The sequence below is a fragment of the Andrena cerasifolii genome, chromosome 14, assembly GCF_050908995.1.
Source record: "Andrena cerasifolii isolate SP2316 chromosome 14, iyAndCera1_principal, whole genome shotgun sequence".
NCBI lineage: Eukaryota > Metazoa > Arthropoda > Insecta > Hymenoptera > Andrenidae > Andrena > Andrena cerasifolii.
Window position 1 is genome coordinate 3,751,150 of NC_135131.1, and position 22,401 is coordinate 3,773,550.

The 22,401-nt window shown below is 41.0% G+C and overlaps 1 protein-coding gene across 2 annotated transcripts; it reads right to left on the bottom strand.

Annotated features, from left to right (window-relative positions):
- Positions 1-1,594: 1,594 nt before the first annotated feature.
- Positions 1,595-6,778, bottom strand: Cnb (centriole duplication and spindle assembly protein centrobin). Of its 2 annotated transcripts, none has more exons than XM_076826370.1 (8): positions 4,981-6,778; positions 4,798-4,906; positions 3,070-3,762; positions 2,778-3,004; positions 2,497-2,699; positions 2,161-2,417; positions 1,924-2,082; positions 1,595-1,870 (listed from the first exon to the last, which is right to left on the bottom strand). In XM_076826370.1, the coding sequence occupies exons 1-8, from the start codon at positions 6,432-6,434 to the stop codon at positions 1,841-1,843; spliced, it is 3,132 nt and encodes a 1,043-aa protein (XP_076682485.1). In that variant the 5' UTR covers positions 6,435-6,778; the 3' UTR covers positions 1,595-1,840. The 2 variants fall into 2 exon arrangements, with proteins under 2 accessions (XP_076682485.1, XP_076682484.1); XM_076826369.1 differs by having other exon boundaries at positions 1,595-1,857; positions 4,981-6,777.
- Positions 6,779-22,401: the final 15,623 nt, after the last annotated feature.

The following is a 22,401-nucleotide window of genomic DNA, read 5'->3' on the forward strand; positions in this document are numbered from 1 at the left end:
CGACTAAAAGTATGTAAATTTTCAAGGGTGAAGTATGTTTGAAGCGATGTTTAACACAATGAGAAAGCAAGGTAGAAGTAATTTTTTTCACGTGAACGGTATATTTGTGAAACAGAAAGCCGATTACGTAGAGTCTCATTGTTCTGAACTGCGAAAATATGAATTCTACCATTCATGAAAGCGGAGTTCCATTGTACTCCGTTATACGCTGATGGAAACGTTGGAATAACCGAGGTTCTACTTCTACGGTATCTTAATTTCTACAGCTGTAAATTGATATTCTATAAGCAGTTATTAGGCTTCAATTATCGGTATTAATGATTGGGAAATTACTCAAAGCCTCTGTATAATCAGAGAAATCAATTCTATAACTGAAAATTAGTTGTTTCGAATGTAATAGGATCACGCTCGTGTAACAAGTACAATAACCAATAGTATCTTTGAAGCGACGGAAATATTATTAACTACTTAGCTGACCAGTTACCCGGGAATTATTTATGATGTTTCCAAGATAACAAAGCCTAAAAAAATACCCTATAATCTAATCTAGGACGTGTGCAATATACATTCCAAATTTCATAGAAATCCGTTCAGCCGTTTAGGCGTGAAAAAAGGACAAACAGACACCGTTTCACTTTTATATATTAGTAGGGATTCTAACGGGGTTTCTCTAAATTCACTGTCACCCGACTATGATACACAGCAATACGTTAACAAATTAATTGCATGCGTTAAGCGTATGAACAACCGTGGCACTTATGATATTGATTGTGATACACGGGCCGCAATTACCGTTTAAATTGATATGGATTTAATTAGTATGCGCCTTCGGAGTCGAATGTGCCGCATGTTCTGCTCCTTCGCGATTACTATTCAAGAAACGTTATCGATAAACAATTCAGTAACAGTTCCCTGAATAAGTTTAACATGCCATCTCGCCGTACGGAAACGTGTTCGAAATGAGTGATTCCGTCTATTTCATGATTCACGGTGTAAGATGCAACGGCGAAAGTATTCGTCCGAATACGACGCACAGAACGCACGTAAAATTGTTCATATTTAAAATCATCCACGTCTGCAAGCCCGTTGGGAAAAATGTTTTCCTCGGGTCCGAGGTTGCTAATGAGTCAGAGCAATAGGAAACCATCCTGATGATATTAGTCCTATGCTTTTACGAACTCTTAGTGGGATGACTAATTTTTCCAATTTCAAACGCGATGACTTATGGTGGAAATCAGATAAGGCCAGAATGCCACTGGGATTCCCTTGCACGGTGAATCATACTTACGTGTTACGAGAAATGGCCACAGTAAACTCGATAGACTTAATTGCGCCCACTGCACATCTTATCAATGTGTTTTATTATCGCCTCACGGAATATAGAATCTTCTCGTCGTAAATTTTTATGGGCGTCGTGTTGAATGGGCCTTGTCGTCTGAAACTTTCCAAAAGTGTCAGAAGATAGAGGCGCAGTTTTATCGTTGTTCCTTTATCGAGCATCCTTTTCCTCTGCGGGTTCGTAGCAGGAATAAAATCTTGTAAATAATATAACTGCGGTTAGTTAGGGAAAGCCGGGATAAAATAAGATAGACGGTTTGTTCGTTTTCAGCTTTCGTTTTTTGATACAAAATTCATTTTATTAAAGTAAAAAATATATCTTGTACATGTCCTAGTTAGGACTGATTAGATGCGCTGTACAGACATGGCTTGTGCACGGTCCACCTCGTCGAGACCATAAACAACATTCAGGGGATTATAAACAACAGGTCATTTCCATGGTGGCTTGGTCCTCTGTTGGTCGCACTTCGTGGAAACTCTTTGTGAGATGGGAATGAATTCGCTAGTGTCTTGGGTAGTCTGAAAAATACAACTGCGACGCTCCAATCTATCTCGACTTTCAAGTTCGACACTGCAATTACTTACTTCTGATGCCGGCTGCCATATGCTACTGTCTTCGTCCTTCAAACTCACTTCCTTCTTCGTATAGTGCTTCCGTGGCACTTCTCTACAGGATAGAGGTGGGCTTGGAATACTGTCTCTAATTTTTAAAAACTCGTCTCTGGATTGTTGTAGTTCAGCAATCTGTGGAATATTTAAGTGAAGAATTCTCGGGCTGGGCAAATAGGAAACATACAAAGTGCGTATAAAATCGAAAATCACCATTTTCACGTATTTTCGGAGATCATCTTTCGATTCTTTTCTACTCGTCAACGGGGTCTCCTCGATCGGTGTCACGGTACTCGTACTTTCGTTGTGATCGTGGAAACGGTTCCTATCCGGTGTTTGTAATTTGACCGGTTCTTGCGAAACCTTCGCGTAACAATTCGGCATCGACTCGGACTTCTTCGGGCCTCTCAAGTCGAATAATTTTTCCGCGTGAATTTTTTGAATTGGTGACAGATTCTCCATATTCCCGCCTAAGGGTCGACAGAAATTATACTACTCGTGGAACCGCGCGAATTACGCCATTAGGAAAAAGGAAGCTGGTGAGTTTACCCGATATAATTTGTAAAGCTTGCTGCCATTGTTTCTGCATCACGGAATGAAGCTGCTCGGCAAGCTGAGATTTAGTGGCACGTTGAGAATTCAGTTGCGATTCCAATATCGACGCTTTTTGATATGTTTGTGCCAACTGTATCTCGCACAGCCGCTTCTCCTCTTTATGCTTCTCTTCTACTAAATTTATTTCTAATTGATGTCTAAATACACAATAATATTATGTACACTTTTGCTACGATTGGTTAAACGGTATACAGTTCGAGTAAGCGTGAACATACTTATCTATAATATCCTTAATTTTTCGAGCTGCACATTCGGCGATAACTTGTTGCCTTGTCTTTAATTCTTCAAGGAATTCTGACTCAGCAGCATCCAGCTGAGTTTGGAATTCCTGTAATTTGACTTTGACAACTTCGTCAACTTGTTTCTGATAGACTTCTTGTAATTCAGATCGAATCTTCTCTTTCTGCTCTGCCACAGATTTCGTTTCGTCTTTGGCTAATTTCTGCAAACAGTGGATGAGAGGTCAGTGAAGTGCAAGTGGGGGAAAAATGTTAATTCATACTTTACCTCTGCCTTTTTGGCATCATCGACTGATGAAAGTAGCGCAGCATTTTTTTGGTCTAAAATTCCATTCCTAGTTATCTCTTCTTTCAACTTCAACAGTAAATTCTCTTTCTCCTGTCTCAAAACAATTAATTCGGCTTCACAAGTGTCTAGTGCTTTATGAATAACGTTCATTTCATTCCGAACTTCTCCACCTTTTAATCGTTCTTTACCCAATTCTTGTTGAAGACTTTTTACAGTTTCGTCAGTTTGTTTGTTTTTCTCCAGCACGTTGTTGTGGTCAAGCTTTAGCTCGTCGTATCTATTCTCCGCTTCCAGCACAAAGGATTTATAATTTTCTAATTCATCCGCGTGACTTTTTAATAACTCCACCTTCTCTTTTATCACTGCGTCGCTTTTCTCTTTGTATCCAGCTGCAAGGTCCAAAGCCTTCGATAATTCACCCTCGTAGCGTTTAATTTGCGACTGGAACTCCGAGATTTCTAACTGATGCTTCTCCGTAACATTTTTCAAATTTCCTTGCAAACTACTGTACTCGTTCTCTAAAATATGAAGCCGCTGCTTCAATTTGGTCCATGCGCTGTGGAACTGTGCTATCAATTCGTTCTTTTCGTTGTCCACTCTGAGCGCCACGGCAACCTTTTCTTGTTGTTCCAACAAACGCTTTTGCAATTCTTGTATTAGGTGTTCACAATGCTGTGAAGCGTTTTATATTTACAGATACATCAATATTGTTAATAATTGTAGAAATGTATTAACGGGGTCTTCTGGTCTAGAATTTGTTAAGAGACGATATATCATCACGTTTCCTTGAAATGGTAAATGTTTAAAATATGTTCTTAAATTATTAGATTTAAATTCGAAAAGATATTGAAGAACTGTTAATGGAAATACAATCGCGCGCAGATCAAAATTGGAGCGCTTGATGAAATGTTTAATACAAACGTGACTCGGGTAATATAATTTAATTACGTAGACTTAAGTAATCCAGAATTATTAAAGAGGCTCTGGGAAGAGCGTACACAGAATTCTAACGAAAGTTTTAGCGGCATCGTGTTTACTCCAAATTTTCATTTTCAGTCACAGAAGAAAAGAATTGTCCAAATATCGGTTTATTTAGTTGTTTCTAATAATTAACGTGGGTTAAAATTGAACTGACTTGCAAAATAGGTTCGCACCAAATCGCGATGCGTAACACACACACGCCGAGCTTAAAAGAAGGTAAAAACGGGTTTTCTGAATTTTTATTACAGGCTCACAAAAAAAGTTGAAAAACGACCTTTTCTATTTTTTTTTTGCTATTCCGACCTAGTGCATTTTTTTCAAAACGACGAATCACGTCACTTAGCAAACTAATCCTTCTAGCTTCTAAAAAAAACTCAAGTCGTTTGGATTAATTTTAAAAAAGTTATGCGATTTTAAAGAGTGTACGATTATGGCTGTGAGCCAGTGTATATTCACACCGGCTACAAACCCTTACCATTTCTCTATGTCAGATGAAACGGATTTAAGAAATTAAGGGCAGTACGAGCGCATGGCTGTTTAACCGAAGCAGTTAGGTCAATATCTCTTCAGCGAATTAATTTCGTTATGAAAACGAAATATATGCAAGGAGTATGTAAAGTTTGAAAAAACCATTATCAATAGCAATGTAGCAAAAATTCATAAACAAACGCCCTATCTCTGAGACCTCCAGACCAGAAAGCCACCGCAATGCAAATTTGCCCATACCTCCCGTCGAAACTTCTCTTCTTCTAATTTAATTCTATGCATTTCCTCTCTCGATTTATTGCCATTATTATCCCAGAAGTCTGATAACGATAAAAGTCTCTGCGATTTCCTGAGATGAAAATGGAAACGAATTACTTTACTTGAAGCTGCACGAACGTGCTTTAACCCGCTATAATAATATACCTCGGAAGAAACTCTGTATTTGTTGAAGCATGAGCGATGCTCTTAATAAATGGTGCATCATGCAGCTCATTAGAGTGCTGCGCAGTACCGTTGTATTGAGAACTCTGATAACTTTCTGGTAAATGGGACGTACTTTTTGTTGATACTGCGGTATTAAACTGTGCTAAGTCATTGAGCAACGAGGAATCTAAATTTTTGTGCATGGGATATGTTTGTATGCCATTCACATTATCCATAGTTAACGAAATTGGTTCAGCAGCAGATCCTTTTCTTTTTACATTACTCGCTTTTGGAATTGATTTATCTATGTTATTTGTGCTCCTTAGGGCATCAGTACCTTCTACCTCTCCTGGCTTTTGCACATTCTGCTCCCATGTTTTGAATTCTGAGATCATTTTATCAGTCTCGTCCAAACGAAATGAATCATAGTCTGGTAGTGATATATCAGGGAGGGGACCAGAATATTTCTTCTGCGATGCCACTGATAGGGTATTATATTGGCTCGAACTCTGCGGCTCGAACTCCAATTTTCGATTAATGGAATGCCTGTGGGTATCGGCGTTACATCTGCTTTTAGAAGCATCGTTAGATGCTAACAGGTCGTTCTGTTCCTTGAGCGACTGATGCATCGAGACTCTGTTTATTCTTTTCGATAGTTCTAATTCGGTAGCCTCCATTTCTTGGAGCAGCTCGTCAACTTCTGAGAGCTCCATATCTTGCACGCTAGTTTTAGAACACGAACGTGGCTGCCCAGTTGTGCTAAGTAAAGTCGAGGTGGATGGCATTGAACACAACCGATTAGAAGGTTTAACGTACATATTATTTCTGTTTCTACAATAATCACCAGGATAAGAGTAAAGTTCCCCTTTGGAAGAAGTAGCGGTAGCATGCGGGAGACCCACGCTGCGAGAAGCAGAAGGTACGACCACGGAGGAATCAGAACGGGACGTTACAAAATCATGCTTATTCTTATCATGATCGTTAGCATTAGTCGCATTAGTGCCAGTAGCCCCGGGAGAGTGATTCCCCAACTTTATGTCATTCTGACAAATATTAGTGTGGTTCGACAATGAGTAACCATTAGGAGTCGATGGAACAGACAAGGATCGTCGAGGCTTTACGGGTGTATTTTGTAAGCTGCAGCTCTGATTTATGGGGAACCTAGTTCTAGGCAACGTCTGCCTGAACTTGGCATCCGGGGTAATCTGGATTTGTGAATCCAACGAGTTGCTTAAGATAGTGGCGTCTAAGCTATTATCTTTGGACTCGATAGCAGTAATTCTGCTTTCTAATGTTTGCATATGCCCTACAAGCTCCGATATCACGCCGGTTCTCTTGTTACTGTAGCCAGACTTTCCAGGATCAGAACTGGTGTCGGAGACTGAAGACGATGGTACAAGGAACAGGTCAGGTGGAATTAGGAGTAAAAGATCCGTATCATCAGAATCACTCATTATCCATTTGAGTTTCCTCCCACCAAAGCAAATTAAATTCGGCTATCATAAGTTCCGTAGAAATGTACACGTATTTACAGGGTATTTACACATCCCTCCACGTTTGTTTGAAGCAAGCGGTATAAACAATGTGTTAGGTTTACTACCTTTCTCGTGTAGTACAGAAGAATATAAAGCTTAAGGGCACAGACGATCCATATACATTTCCGAACACCGGCCAAACATTCTTGCTTTTTCACTAATAAACCACATTACACTATGTACAGTCATGAAAATTTATGATCGAACTACTCAAACATGCTTTGAAGGGAAGCATCCCCGCCGTAACTAACAGAAGATACAAATCTATCGATACTGCCGCTAGGTGGAAGCATGGTACAGTTTGAAGAATACAGCCCTAGCTTTCAGGTCTGCCAGTAGAGGGCTACTCATTTAACCCTTTTCTCACAAGTATTTATCATTCGTCAAATCATATAAGAGCATACAGCACTTAAGTTTGGATGATTCGAATCTGTTATAAGGATTTGGATCATATTTTGAATGTTTGACTTAAGGAAAAATGGATGAATGAACTTGATGGATCGGCCCTACAAGTAAGCAATGGGTGGAGAATACAAGGTTTTCTAAAGTTTGTTGACAGAAAGAGATTAGAAGATGACAGATGATGACCGAATCGGCAACGCACACGGACAGGAGTAAGGATATGCTTGTGTGTAGTGCGATGGGACCAAAGTGGGGGAACGACGGTAGTGCTTTGCATTGCGGGTTTAACATTCACTTCACATTAAATGTGCAAACAAGTTAAGCTATGCGATTATTACCTGCTGTTTCTACATTACTTGAAATATCTTATATAAATAATAGTTATCTGAGAGATACTGACTTTTAATCAGCTTATAACAATCTAATTACGACGATGATAACGGATCACTGATTGCTAATTGCAATGTTCAAATTGATAAGTTGAATAGTAAAATAAATTGAGAAAGTAGGCCTCTCAGACGTGACTAGAATATTTAAATACCTACAAAGCTTCTCCACATTTTCCGAGAAGTGTTAGGTCAAGCTATTACTTTTTTAATTACGTACGCGTCGTTCATATTCTCTGAATCGTGTGTACGTGCTTAATGCACTTTCTTTCGTGTAAAGGCGCATTTAGACCAAACGAACGAATGCTCGTTCGCCCTCCGCTTCGAAAAAATTCGTGCTCATTTAGTGTAAACGGTAATCTTCACTTGCAATTCTTCATTCTAACTTGAACATAACCAGGGGCGGATCCAGAGGGGGACGATAGTGGCGTTCGCCCCCCCCCCCCGAGTAATAGAATAGAAAAATATTATGACATTGTGTATTATTCTGAATAAATAATTAATGTGAATTTAATTATTTAGGCTGTAGTATCTGACAGAGATATTAAAATATAAATGACAAGCAAATTTTAAATCTTGTAAAAGAAGGTTAAAAAATATACTTATGTACTTTTACATATTTCTCCCCCTCCAAGAAAGGGTCCTGAATCCGCCTCTGAACATAACTAAAAAAATATACATACCTCAACATGTGTACTGTGTCCTACCACTAATCTTAATATATAAACCAGAAAGTTTATATGATTGTGTATTTGTCTATCGCCTAAAAATTTACGAACAGTAAACTTGGATCACGAAATATGCCTCAGCTCATTATGTCTGGCTAATCCAGACGAATCTGACCGTTTTCACAAAACAAACTAAAAAAAAAAATTTTCATAAAATCGAAATCTAAATTCCGAGCGAAGCCAAATAGTAAAGCTAGTAAACTAATAAATCTACCTATAATGCTGATGATCCATTTGAAATGTACAAATGAACGTGGTCAGCCCGAAGCTTTGAACACGATTAACCACAAGTACCGATGTCTGATGCTTATAGATATTATGTTCCACCATTAGCATCGCTATCAGGATATCCTTCGTAACATCACCCAAGGATGACCTCTTACACGACCCGACTGTAATCGTAGGGGAAAGCGGGGATCTTCGCCGCACACATTGAAGAGACGGCGTTCGTTGTTAACGTATCGTTTTATTATACTTTTGTAATTCAAATGCACCTCTCCTCCTATAGCTACAATATTTACCTCGTTCGTATAATATACACCTGCTTTTAAAATACGCAGTGAAACGTTTCAGAATCGTGTGTGCATTCTCGTATCGCGCGGTGTATAAAAAATAAAGAGCAGTAACTGCCGACGTAGGAGGAAATACTGAGCGGAGGGAAGGGAACGGTGGCGTCGGAGAGCAATGTAAAAACTTTCACAACGTATGAATATCACATCGGGCCGTACCTTGTGTCTGTAATAACCGCGTAAATCTTGGCTGCGGTACGTACATGCCCGCGTACGAAAGCGCCGTGTCTTGGAGCACAAGCGCGGCTGGGGAAGAAGGGCCGCGCAGTAAATTCCCAAGAGGCTGTCGTCGATGCTACCTGTCCGCGATTTAAGGATAATAATCGTGTCCTGTGCACGCGGCCGAAGCACACGGCTGAGAATGCCGGAAAATAGTTGTCGCGCGAGAAACTCAGGCCGCGCGATTCCATGCGCCCCGAGTACAAGGTGCAATCCCATTCCGAAGTTTGTCACCCGGAATAGGATTTCGAGGCTGCGCGAAATATTCCGCAGAGTCGTGTTATCGAGTTGAACAGTGCGATACGATTCACATCGATCCGGTTGAAACGTTTTATCCATCCCCTGTCGAGGCTCTGTAACACTCATTAACCGTAAATTTCGTTAACAAAGTGAACCAATAGCGAAGTACGTGCCACATTCTCTCTCTCTCTCTCTCGTTCGCTCTCGCTCTCACTCTTCCTTTTTCTCTAAACGCGTGCACGCGTTTTTATTAAACGTATCCGAAGAGGAGGGTGAGAGGAAAAAACGGCATCGTTACAACGGAGCCTGGCAGCGATTAATTTACATGAATATAGTTAACGGGTTGGTATCAAATTCGCTCGTCGTTTTGGCCCTTATCCGTAGTAAAAACCATCGCAGTCCCGTTTTATAAATATAGTAGTACGAGTACCTGTATAACGACGGACCCTTTTTATTCTTCGTTCCGTTCTCGTCGTTCTCCCTATACAGCTCGTAACGCTAATGAAAACAGACACTTCTGACGCTATTTACGACGTACCGTTAACCTTAGCCGTGTAGTATACGTTAAATATAGTTCGTGTATGTGTATCTATACAGTACAAATAGTTCCACGTTCTCTTCCGCTCCCTTGACATCGTTTCTAGTCGACCGTTAACGCATCGAGCGAGCAGCCAACCTGAGTTCTTTCTTCTTGTTCTCGTTCCAGGCGAGGAACAACATGCGGGTCTATCGATTGTCCCTGATCAACTGCCTCAACTTTTAGTGTACGTTAATGTCCTTAAGTTTCTGAAGTTGTATTACGTGTCGTCTATGGATCACTGAGCCTTATCGAGCTGGCGAATAGGACAACATAGAGGCAGCCTCCTTCTGATATCTCATCGAAATCGATTCTGCAGGTTTAGTGGAGTAGGTACATACCTATCTCTGTATGAACAGATACTTATCTGAGGGAAGGATATTTGCTTCCCAAAGTTTTTCTCTGTGGAACTATCACAAAGCTAGCAGCTTCTGGGAAACACCAGTGTAGGAGACGGAGAAAAGGAAAGCCGCGTTACCGGAACTCGAACCCTGGGCATCTATCTGCGTGCTGGCCACCCGTCTAACCGATTCCCCCACGGCAACTTCCCGAGGACTCAGTTCTGTGAACTCCTCTTAACGGGCGCCACCTATGGGCCTCACTCGCACCATAGGCCATCCGCCCGTCTCCTAACCTATCGAACTCCTACACTAGTTACATAATAAATACTATAATGCCGTGCCACGATATTATTATTATAATTAAGGGGGCATTCTACTGTGACCTGTCGGAGGGAGGAAAGTCGGCCCAGCAAGACTTCTTTGAGGAAGAGACAGATCAGTTGAAAGTAGAATTTTCTTCCCTAGAACTGTTTGCAAAGCTTTAAACGGGTTTTAGAAAATGGTTGCCACGATATCTCAGATTCTACTTGACTGATTGGGCCCATCTTGGGCACACATCTTCAGCAGATGTGTCGCTATCAGAATTACGCCGCAATATTTTTCTTTTCTAAATTTGTTTTAATTTTATAGCCTAAAAAGACGAAGAAAAATCGCAAAAGTCACTTAAGTCACATAATCGTATAAGCTTTTATCCTTAACGTCCCGGTTTTGCCCCTACTTCCTCTACATTACGAAGTTTAGCATGAAACTCTTTCATTAACTCCATAAAAAAAATTCCTGAAAAAAGTTAAAAAATCGCACGCCACAGTAGAATACCGCCTGAAATAATATTTGTCAAACTTGAGATGCGGTTGACCAAATCAGATATCACAGACCAATTCGTTGCTGAAATAGAGAAGTCGTGCAACTACATTAAAAAAATCACATCTAGTGCTTCCCTGGACCAAGACTGCATAGATTAACTTCAGCTACCAGTCACAGGCTCCAAGACCACTGTCGTAGGAATGCTCTGCGAACATAATCGCCCATTGCCTAGGTAAGTACTTCTGTCTCGATTGACGCGTTAAGTCAGACAAGTCCCCCCCGTTGACGCGACGTTAACTTCTCCATCTGTCTGGCTGAATATTGAGTATTATCGCGCGGAATATCCTACACGTAAACGAATCGGAAGCGATAAGCGGCGGAACGGGGGACTCGAGGGAATCGGGCAGACGCGACGAAATTTTGCAAGGATCACGCGGCTGGGGCACTCGTGATCCGCGGCTGTGTGCAACAGTCAGCAGACGTTACGTACAGGGGGGAGGGGGAACGAGTTCGAAAGTACAATCAATAAGTTCGTTGGCCGATCTTCTTTCTGGGGATAACTACCACTCCGTTTCCTGCTGGACGAGCAGTCTACCAGAAGTGACCCCCGTGCCAGGAATCTTCCGAACGGTCGATCAATAACCTGGACCGTGGAGAGAGGAGCATTCGCAACGCCGTGAAAACCGGCTGATAACTAATAACTCGGGCCTAACGGGGTCGATCGGGGCAAATTAGGAAAGTGGTAGGCGGGGAGCGTGGACGGGTTGTAGGACGCGGACGAAGAAAGCAAATTTACCCATTTGCACTCTAGATCGTACATAGTCGGATGCCCGCTCTATTGGTACGTCTACTTCCGATCCCTGGAACCGAACGTGCATTGTACTCATTTGTATTGTCTACGGCCGACCACTACTGCGATAAAGAGCGGATCGTTGTTCGTTTTCTCTCTCTCTTTCTCTTTTAATTCTGCATATTCAATGCCGTTACGGACGATAAAAGGTTTATTGAAGTCGGTTATCGAGGCGTGCCCGTCGAAAAGTGCTTGTTCTTAGAACGCAGACAGCTGGACGCCGTGCACGTTGAACATTTTATTTCGCAGGGGTTTGTTCGGGATATAAGGGAACGTTTGCGCAAGAGTGACGTTTCCTTGCGCGATAATACTTCAATCGACAGGAGTATGGTCACAGGGCGCAAGGAAAGTTCATTTCCATTTAATTAAAATGTTTTCACCGCTTTGTAAAGCTCGTTGAAAGTCGACGCTTTAGATGTGTTATCCTTAATTCTTCCACGTCACGTTACTTCGGACGCTTCCCCCTTTTTCCTCGCTGGAAATTTTAAAAGCGGAATTAACAACCCCTTCTGTTACTGAAAATAATGACCGTGCTGTGCGTCAGAGCGTGACACGAAGAAATAAAGCGTTGCACATAAAAGTTGAAGTCTAGGACTTCACTCGCTCGTGGAAACGTAAGAAACAGCAATCTTGAAGCAGAGTGTTCTGAAGGAAACGGCAAACAGACTGAGTGGGGAGGGGGAAGAATTGCGGTACGATCAGAAGGAAAATGATATTTGATATTAAAATGAAGTGAAACAATAATGCAACATTATTTCTCCGACGAATATTCTCAATTAAATATTCCATAGGTTCTTCGAGCAGCTTGATCAATGCTTTCCCAACAGTGGTGAGTTTTTTTATTTTACACTTTAAAGTAGCAAACATGGTTTCTTAATTATATTGTTAATTTATTATTTTGGTGCACATCATTTTGCCTCTTAGAGTAGTAACAAGATTAAGGTTTACGTCACCCTTGAGATTCTGTGCATCTTTTTATATTGGAATTAGATTTCTCGTTTAGAGTAAGAAAAATTAAAAATTTCTAATTTGCATGTGATGACTTTGGTTTTGATTTATGTATCGTAAATCCACAAGGATGACAGGTTTCAGATAGATCTGATTTAAAGAATTGTAGGATATCTCCCACAACTTACATAGGTACCTATGCAATCTCCTCATATGAGAACATAGGTCCATCAGTTAAAAAAAAATCAGGCAAGCAGCTTCGTTGTACATAAAGACTGCGAATTTGTAAGTTATTTATAAGGGTAGGATTTTAAAACAGCATTTTGCTGAATCTCGCCCATTGCACTGCTCTGTGTATTAATCTAACGCAATCTGATGGTGTAATAAAGACTTATTATTATTATTATATAATATGCCTATAACAAACTTCTCAAGAAATCCTCATCGTCACTTTTACGTTCCAGCTTGCGCAGCATTCCAAGAAAATCTCAAAGGTACAGCTCAGACCCCTCTCTTTAGCATCGAATCGGTTTGCCTGTTTGTACACTCACAATTGTTTTGATCGCCAGACTTATAGAACCCCTAAACCTTCGAATCCCATAATTCTACACACGCAACACTTAACAATTCCAGTCCTAAATTCTTGTGTTTCGTTGTCAATTATTTACACTATCCTTGAACTTACATTATGGTTGCAAGAAGCACTCGTTGTACTCGCGAATAACATTTCTATCGGATCTACAAACGTTGTAAGAGCTAATATTGCCCCTGCATGCCCCACAGTCCCACCAACGGCAAACAATCCCCTTCTCATGCAAACGAACATTCTTCAAGCGCACAGTGCACGTATTTCACAGGACACAAGGAGCATTCTTGGTAGCGCGATAAATTCACCGCGTAATTGCGCGAGAAGGACGTTATCGAGAGACTGTGTTAGGCAAGGTACTTGACACGACTGAAGGATAACCAGCAGCCGAATAGCCTTGAGTCTGATGGTCTGCCAACCGGATGAAACTTAGATCACTTCCCTGCTGCTCGCGAAGATAAACTCCCCGAGATAAACTCGAGGATCTTGGAAAACCACGGCAAGACCGATGGCCATGCTGTCTCCGCAGTGCATCGAGTCTCGATTCACTGTTTCGCTCTCTTCCGATTCCCTTGCACCCGTGCTCCCTGGCTCTTGCTCCCTTCTGCCTCCTGCTCTCTTCTCAGACGGCATACGATCTCTTCAAATGCATCCAACCGAGGTATTTGCGGTATATCGGTTCGGCCTGCGTCAGCCTTACCCAGCCGTGCAAACTCTTCAGCATTCCCTTCAATTACTTTATTGTCTTCATTGCTACTACCTGTACAGATTTATGCGGTGACGTATGTACAGTCATATCAACTCGGAAAAAGATTTCAAGGGAGCATGCGCTCTGCAGGGGTTTCCATGAAGCTTGGATCAATGTTTAGGTTAGTTTAGATTATGTAGAAATCATTTATAATGGTATAAAAAATTAAGAAGACATAGTACTTTCTTTACCCAAAAATTAAGCATTCTGTATGAATTTTTTCTATATGAAAATGAAAAGATAGAAAGGTGAGGTTCGTTGCCAATGAAAGATCACTGTTTGATATTATTAAAAGAATTTGTATTAAAAAAAAGTGCCCCCCCTCCCCTCGCTATAGTCGCTCAAAGTGGTCCCTCGCGAAAATGTAAGTATCGACTTTCGACAATGAAACTGTAGATTTGACAGTCCGCCATTATGCTTTAAATGCGAAATTTAAGAATCGGCTCGGTCAACGACCACAAAATGTAATAAATTTTAATGTCTTGATTTTTTTTCTCGCATAAGCATAGAAGGCGAAATTTATGGCACCGGAATTCTACTCACTCCCCGAGGGACTAACTTTTAGCGACTATAGCGGGGCGAGGGAGGGTGCTTTTTTTAAATAAAAATTCTTTTAATACTTTCAAACAGTGATCTTTCATGGACAACAAACCCCAGCTTTCTAGCTTTTCATTTTCATATAGAAAAAAATTCACAAAGAATGCTTAATTTTCGGGCAAAGAAAGTACTGTGCGCCCTTAAACTAGTATTGTGGAACGTTGTAGCATAGAAATAAAATTTCAAATACTTTTCGGACATCTTTTTCTTTATGCAGCACTAGTTGGGTAGACTAATCAATCATGAAAATACCAATATCGCATAGCTCCCCGCCGGATATAGGGCGCACTGTAAATTCAACTAACTAAAACTTCATAAAAGTTCCGTTAGAGAGGGCTCTCGAGTGACCCCAGAAGTTAAACTCAACCGAAGTCGTGCCAGGTTTAATTTAAATATGAATCTCGGTAAACGGCGCAAATATGGCGGGCAAAGTTTGGAAGCTATATACCCAAGTCTCTTCCAACGAATCTGCCGTGTTCACAAAAAAACGTCGCCCGGATCTATCGTTTATCCTTCCTCCGAGGGCATCCCGAAGTCGTCAAATAAGGACGCCCTGTCCGCTTTGACCTCGAGCAGAACGCGGGACGCTTAGCGACCTATCCCCAGGACCATCTCGCTGGTACGTCCTGGACCGAACGAAATTCGTCTTCCAGCATTGTAATATCGCAAATAGAATCGGAGTCGATCGTTTCGTACGCTCTGTCGGCAGTAAAGTCGGAATGGGTTCCCTCGCAAAGTACGCCGTAAGCACGATCGATCTCTGCGCTCCACGTGACGTTCCCCCCTCGCTTCTGACGTTCCACCTCGCCCCTCCAAATTATTTATTCTCCCCGGAAAGCGATCAGGTGATCGCCGAGGCTAAAATAGTCGCCCGGTGTAATTAGTGGTCCGAACCATTCACTGTGCTAATCCAGAATTCTAGATGACGCTGATAAGAATCTAGAACTCCGCGCCCGGGTAGCATAGGCACAAGAAAGATCTAGATTTGTCAGTTTCCAGAGAACTAATACACCGATCAACTAATTCAGCCAGCGGGAGGATCCCTCCCGCTCGTGCTCGATAACCAAGTGGCAGACGTTTAATCTCGTCGGGCCTAAGAAACGTGACTGCGCGCTGATAAGCTGGAGCCTCAGAGCGAGAGGGAAAGTAAACGATGAAGAGATAAGGGAGAAAATTAGGGCTCCCGTTTCCGAAGATTACGGAGGAAAGAGTCGGTTTAGATCCGGATCGCTTGGCTTGCTGGTAGATTACTCGACCGAATTGAGCTATCACCGAGAGGCTTCCTGTCACTGGGTCTAACGCGCAAAATAGTTACGGTGTCTTATTGGGATTCGCGATGTCGCTGCGCTGTGAGGAGGCTCCTTCTGACTGGGGTCCGTCTCGCGGAACAGTTGCAGTATCTTACCAGGACCGGCGAGTTCAGCCTCAGCCATCGGTAGCCGAACACGATGTTTCGCTTTGCCGCAGCCGTAAACGTTAAACATCGATTACGGTAATTGGCGGGCCGCGTTTGTTGCGGCTATCATAGCGACGGGAACCGCAGCCGCATAAGCACAGCAAATTCATGACTGTATATACGTTAAATAATCCGTTTAACGATCGCCGCGGTTCAGCGGGGGTTTACGCTCGATATAAAACGATCACGGTTTTATTAGGGCACGCGATGCTGGTTGACTGGTTAGCGGGGCCTTTCTCTCTGGGAGCCTCCGCGCCAGGGAGCGTATTTCCAGTCGTTATTAATTATTCGACGTCGGTAATGGCCTTGGAGCAAAACGACTGCGCTGTCGCCAGTCGAGAGCGTGGATGCGTTTCCGGTTCGGGTTTCACGAGGATTTAACGGCCCAGCGCTGCGAGCGCGAGAAAAAGAGGTTCGCGAAAAAGGGGACATCGGAAGAGAGGTATTCGTGTGGGGCGAGGGTGGGATGGGGAGGGTGAGGGGGATTGTTAACGAGTGGTTTAAAACGCCTCGAAGCGCCTCGAATTTATAATTTCAGGTTTTAATTACATACTTCTAATATCGTTCGAAAGAAGAAGAGCTTGAAAGCCTTGGGAATAGGTTTCAGGTGTCTGGTTGAATTGAGTGAATGGGGCTTCGGTTTTGGTTCGTAGCATGCGAATTAGGAGTATAGAAATGCGGAAATGTGATGAATTTCTGGGAATCTAAGGGGTGGCTTATGAGGAGAATACTTAATAGTATTCTGTAGATATTTAGGGTGACAGTGCATGATTCTTAGCACAGTATTTTCTACGTACAAGGTATACTCGAAACATCGACGAATGATTTGAACCAGACATCCAAAATAACAGTTATTTTAAAATTTTTTGGAAAAAAATCATTAAGTAAACAATTTTTTTTATTTCAATGTAAATCAGTTATCCTTAAATCGCAAAGACATTTCTCAAAAAACGAAATGGTTAAAACAGACTAATTTTTAATTGTTCTGATTACGAGTAACCGTTATGAATGATTAAATTGTTCGGCTACCAGTAACTATTATCTAGTATAAAGTAAAACGCCGTTTCATTTTTCTGTTTCCAATTACTTGGAAGATCACGTATACCAGCGGATGACGAATTCTGCACGGTGTGATGGTAGATCGTGCATAATTCCTACATTTGTGATTAAAAACTAATAAAAAAAAACAGCAACTTCTTCAAAGATGCGTAAAAACATGGTCCAAATTTTAGATAAATCGAATCGCTAGATTCTTTAAAAGAAATCCTAAATTTTGCTATGTTTTTAGCCCCCAAAATAAGATTCCCCTTTAACTCAATCCCGAAACTCACTGTTTCACTCGCCGACATTTTGAGTACCAGTGAATTGAGTTCGAGCATTGAGCAAGTATAAATACTTCAGCTTTCATCTTTCACATTCACACTGTATCATCCGCGGTGCACATCCAAAGTGAAAAAGTGTAAATTCGCCTTAAACGAAGCGTGGTTGTCAAAGGCTGACCGCGAACAATACCACCAATCGTTAGCAAAGGGAAAGTTCGCGGTGTTGTGACAAGCACGGGGAAAAATTAATTTCTTAAGTCTCGTGGGCATTAATCCACTTTTAAGCGGCTTCGTGGAAACCGATCTCGGGGGCGTCTGGGATATCACAAACGCGGAAGCGATACTTTTAAACGAACGACGTCCCTGGTAAACGGAATTCCTCGCCACTCGTCTGTGAGTTTACCTTGCGTCAAAGTTTCCTGGAGGGCGCTGGGGACAGAGATCATCAGAAGAATACTCGTCGCGGGTCGTTGGATGGATTGAATTAATTTCAAACGGGGAGCAACAGTGCCCTCGGACAATATTAATCCGCGACCATTGTTTACCCTGGAACAATACGTTCGCGGGGATGCCGCAGAAAATATGAGTCTCTTTAAACAGCGATAGACTCGAATGCAATTTATAGTCATCCTCTCGATTGATTTGGGGTATCATTTCGTGGCACTCGTGAATTAAAGTGTTCATTATCGTTCGATTTTTACGAATCCCTTGGAACCTCGCACAGCATTTGGATCAGGGTGGACAGATTATCAGTTGGGATACAGGCTTTCCTAAATGTATAAAGAATTGAATTATAGAGGTTTTTCATGTGAAAAGTATGCGATTTATTCCTTTTCTGCTTTTCAATCTGGGGCTTCGTTTTCGAGATGCGAGCGATGGAATTTAACTCGTGCTGGGAACCAGACACTTCCACTTTAATTGCTTCTATTTCGAAAACACAGATTGTAGAATGGTAGTGGAGTTTTCGATTGCTTTTGGCTTTTGATTTGTCGTAGAATTTTAGAGCGCAATGTGCAAATGTTGTAGTATATTATGAAGATGGATCAGAAGTCGAGACGAGACTGCTCGTCCACGATCAGAGATTTTTGTTTTTAATAATTAAAAACAAACTGTAGCTTTAAAAAAAAATCCGCTGTGATAAACACTAGATATTGATGTGAGGAATAATCGTGCCAAGTTTCATTCAAATCGGTTCTGTAGTTTTTGACATATCATTGATCAACAGAGATCATTTTTTTTCCTTTGATGTTGTAGCTTCTGCGAATTCTTTATTGCAAAAATCGATTTTTTTTACCATTCTAAGTATATGTAACGCCTTAATAGGTAAATTGTTATTGCAACAATCTGTAGATCCAAAGAAAAATATGAGTGGTGATAGGATTCGCAGTTTAGGATTGAATCATGTATACAAGTTATCCACGAAACATTATATAACATTATAGAAATGAAGAAATTAGAGAGTTAAGTTCGTATTGTGTAGATTGGAATCTACTTAAATTTTGTACTTGAATTAAGCAGGTCAAATAAATAACATTTAGCCTGGAATAATAAGATTAAGATATTAGATAAGTTTGATTACTAGCTCTGAATTAAACAGGTCAGGGTGCTAAATTTGGGTTAAACATGGTCCGGATTGTAGAGATTCAGGAGTTTCATTGGTGTATATAGATTAGGGTATGAGGATTAGACAAGTTGGAAAACTAAATCTGGGCTGGGTAAGTTGGAGTATTGTAATTGACTGACCATGTTAAAGAGTTAAACACAGCTCGGTTAGGTCAAGAGTGTCTTCTCTAGTTTCGGTAGTTTGGAAGCTGATCTAGACAGACAACGTGTTTGTACCGACTTGCGTGTTCTACATCTGGCTTAGGTATTGCAATGTGAAGAAACGACAATTTTCATTCAACTTTTTTTTTATCAAAGTCTTCGATGTTAATCACAAAGTCATCCACATAAATAAACTACAACGCCATTGAATTCCTATAACATTCAGAACCCAGCATTTAAAGCTTCTCCTCGCCGTAACGCAAAGTGTTTGTCAATATTCTTAATGGCGGATCAACTAATCTTTTCGAAATCTGCAATTCCAATGGAATGCCTCTGGAAATATGTTTATGCAGGTTTGAACCTCCTGCTTTTAAGATGAAACGCGTGCACGGTCATGAAACGACGTGACGTCACGTTAAGCACTTTGGATCAGATCTCGTCACCTTTTTTGCACCGCACTCCATTAGGAGCTATTCCTCTCGCGCAGAGCGAGGGCAATGGCGCCAGGAAGAAGAAGACCCAATTCGGGAGCCACGGAGAACATCACTCAGCATTGCTTGTCATCGTTTGAGTGATGAAGCTTGCCGATCTGTCGGTTTATGCGCTCGCACCCGCCAGATATTATGCGAAACGAACCCTCTCCCTCTCATTTGCCTCCACTTTCCTTTGGAGGCAGTATAAATTTTTGTTTCACATTGAAACGCAAAGATGAGCGAGAAAATCGTGAATGTTATGAGAAAAGGATTGAAGATGTTGGAGGGACGCACTGCAATTCGTTGAATATTTTGCTGTATTAATAAAAATCGAAGGTGGGATGTGACAGTTAACCCTGCCGAATTTAATAGTAAAATATCCTTAATTTATTTTTTATATTTACTATTATATTTACTATTAATATTAATAGTAATATAATAGTTGTAATTAATATCAGTAGTAATATAAGAGTAACTATTAATATTAATAACTAGTAATATAATAGTTACTATTAATATTAATAACTAGTAATATAATAGTTACTATTAATATTAATAACTAGTAATATAATAGTTACTATTAATATTAATACCTAGTAATATAATAGTTACTATTAATATTAATAACTAATAATATAATATTTACTATTAATATTAATAACTAATAATATAATATTTACTATTAATATTAATAACTAGTAATATAATAGTTACTATTAATATTAATAACTAGTAATATAATAGTTACTATTAATATTAATAACTAGTAATATAATAGTTACTATTAATATTAATACCTAGTAATATAATAGTTACTATTAATATTAATAACTAATAATATAATATTTACTATTAATATTAATAACTAATAATATAATATTTACTATTAATATTAATAACTAGTAATATAATAGTTACTATTAATATTAATAACTAGTAACATAATAGTTGCTATTAATATTAATAAATAGTAATATAATAGTTACTATTAATATTAATAACTAGTAATATAATAGTTACGGGAACTGGCGATCCCGGGGTACCTAAGTTGGTGCTCCACTGCCGACCCCTTGCAAAAGACCCGACTGGCCACATTCTATGAGTGCAACAAACCTTGCGCAGGCTTAATGGAGGGCGAGGACGTTAGAAATTGGAATTGGATTAGACGAGTTCCTCCGTCTGCCTCGTACAGCTGTCTAAGGTTTTCTTTAACCTAGCAAGTCAATACGAAGTTTGATGTACGTGGATGTGCTCCAAAAATAAGCCAAGGGTCGCACACCCCTCACCAAACTGCACAATCGGAAGTAGAAACGAAAGCCTGAGTAATCTGAGAAGCTTCAACTCGGTGGCAGACTCAACATTAATCACAAGATTCCTTGCGTGAAGTGAACTTACGTATTCATAATTTATTACTAGTGCACATATAACGTCACAAGGGTCAATTGGCAAGATTAAAGACTTTGAACGCGAAAAAATGCATCGTCCCCGTTAATCACGCTTCTCCGCGGTATATTGAAATGAAAGAAAAAATAGTGGCCCCCAGAATATAACAGACAAAAATAATGGATTCTCGAAAACAATTTTCCAACCCTCAAGCTCCCCGACAGAAGTCGCCGAGCAACGCGCGATGCTAATAACGCCCAAGAACCAGTTGACCGCGAGCACGTTTTAATCCAGAAGTCGAAGAGACGAATGTCGAAGGAAAGAAGCGGATGCTGTCTGGGGGAATAGCGATGGACGCAGGGAAGAAGAGATTCGGGCGTATAATCTATGACGAATGACGCTGCGAAATAAAATTCCACTAGTATTTCTCTGTCCTGCCATGCTGCGTGCACCCACTTATTCGACGTTCCATTATGTTCCCCGATAGCGGAAGGGTATATATTGTTGACCTGGATGCTGCACAATGTGATTCTGCAGCGTTCCTCGACCCTTCTTCCCCCCCGTTTCCTTTCGCCTTCCGCTCCCGACCCCCGCTTCTTTTCACTCATATTCCGCGAACTGTGTAAGGGAAAGGCTCCGCTATTACCCCGGGGAATCACTTTATTCCGATTATTTCCAATCTGCCGGCAGTGGGTGGCATCCTACGCGGCTGCGGAGCCGTTTGACGTAGTTCTCGCTACCGGCCGCGGTCGTCGATCAACTAGAAACTGTTAGCCAGGGTGCAGCTTATGTCCTCGGGTCAAGGAATGGAGGAATTATTAGAGGGTGAAACTTTTTCAATACTTGAGCTCGGTGACGAGTCACTCGGGCGGGAAGGGGAATATTCGCGCGGAATAGTTGCGGTGGAGTAAGAGGGTACCAGACGGATGACGCCACGTCAGCGCACGTGCCATGCCACACTCCGAGGCGGGAAGTAGCTTGATATTTCTTCGGGGAATTTGGGGAAAGTTCGGCGGATGTACATCCCTCGCTGGCCGTGACAGAGTGGTGATATAGTTGGGATGCTTGGTATATAACGATGTAGCTAATTTAGAAAACAAATTGAACGGTATTTGCAAGTCTAGAGGATCCACAGCGGGTGGTTAGTAGGTCGAATGGTTAATCTGAAACGAAGTTCCTTTGATGCTAATGGAGAACTAGCGTGGCCCTTATTTTCAACCTGCGATTTCTTTTGCTCTCACCCCCTAATATGGTTCCATTTCATAAAAAAATAGTCCCTGTAAAAGATTATTGCAATCGGATAACAGGAAAGGGTGCTGATCAGGTCTTAAAGTTTAGAATTCGGCAATGGTTTGAATTTGAAGTATTTCTCAAAAATGGTAAGCCCTATCGAAATTTTGTTCTAATAACATTAAAAGCAGCATTCAATTTTCTACAATTACTGTATATATAATTTTTTCGTGCTTCCAACCGTTTTTCAGATAATCACGTTT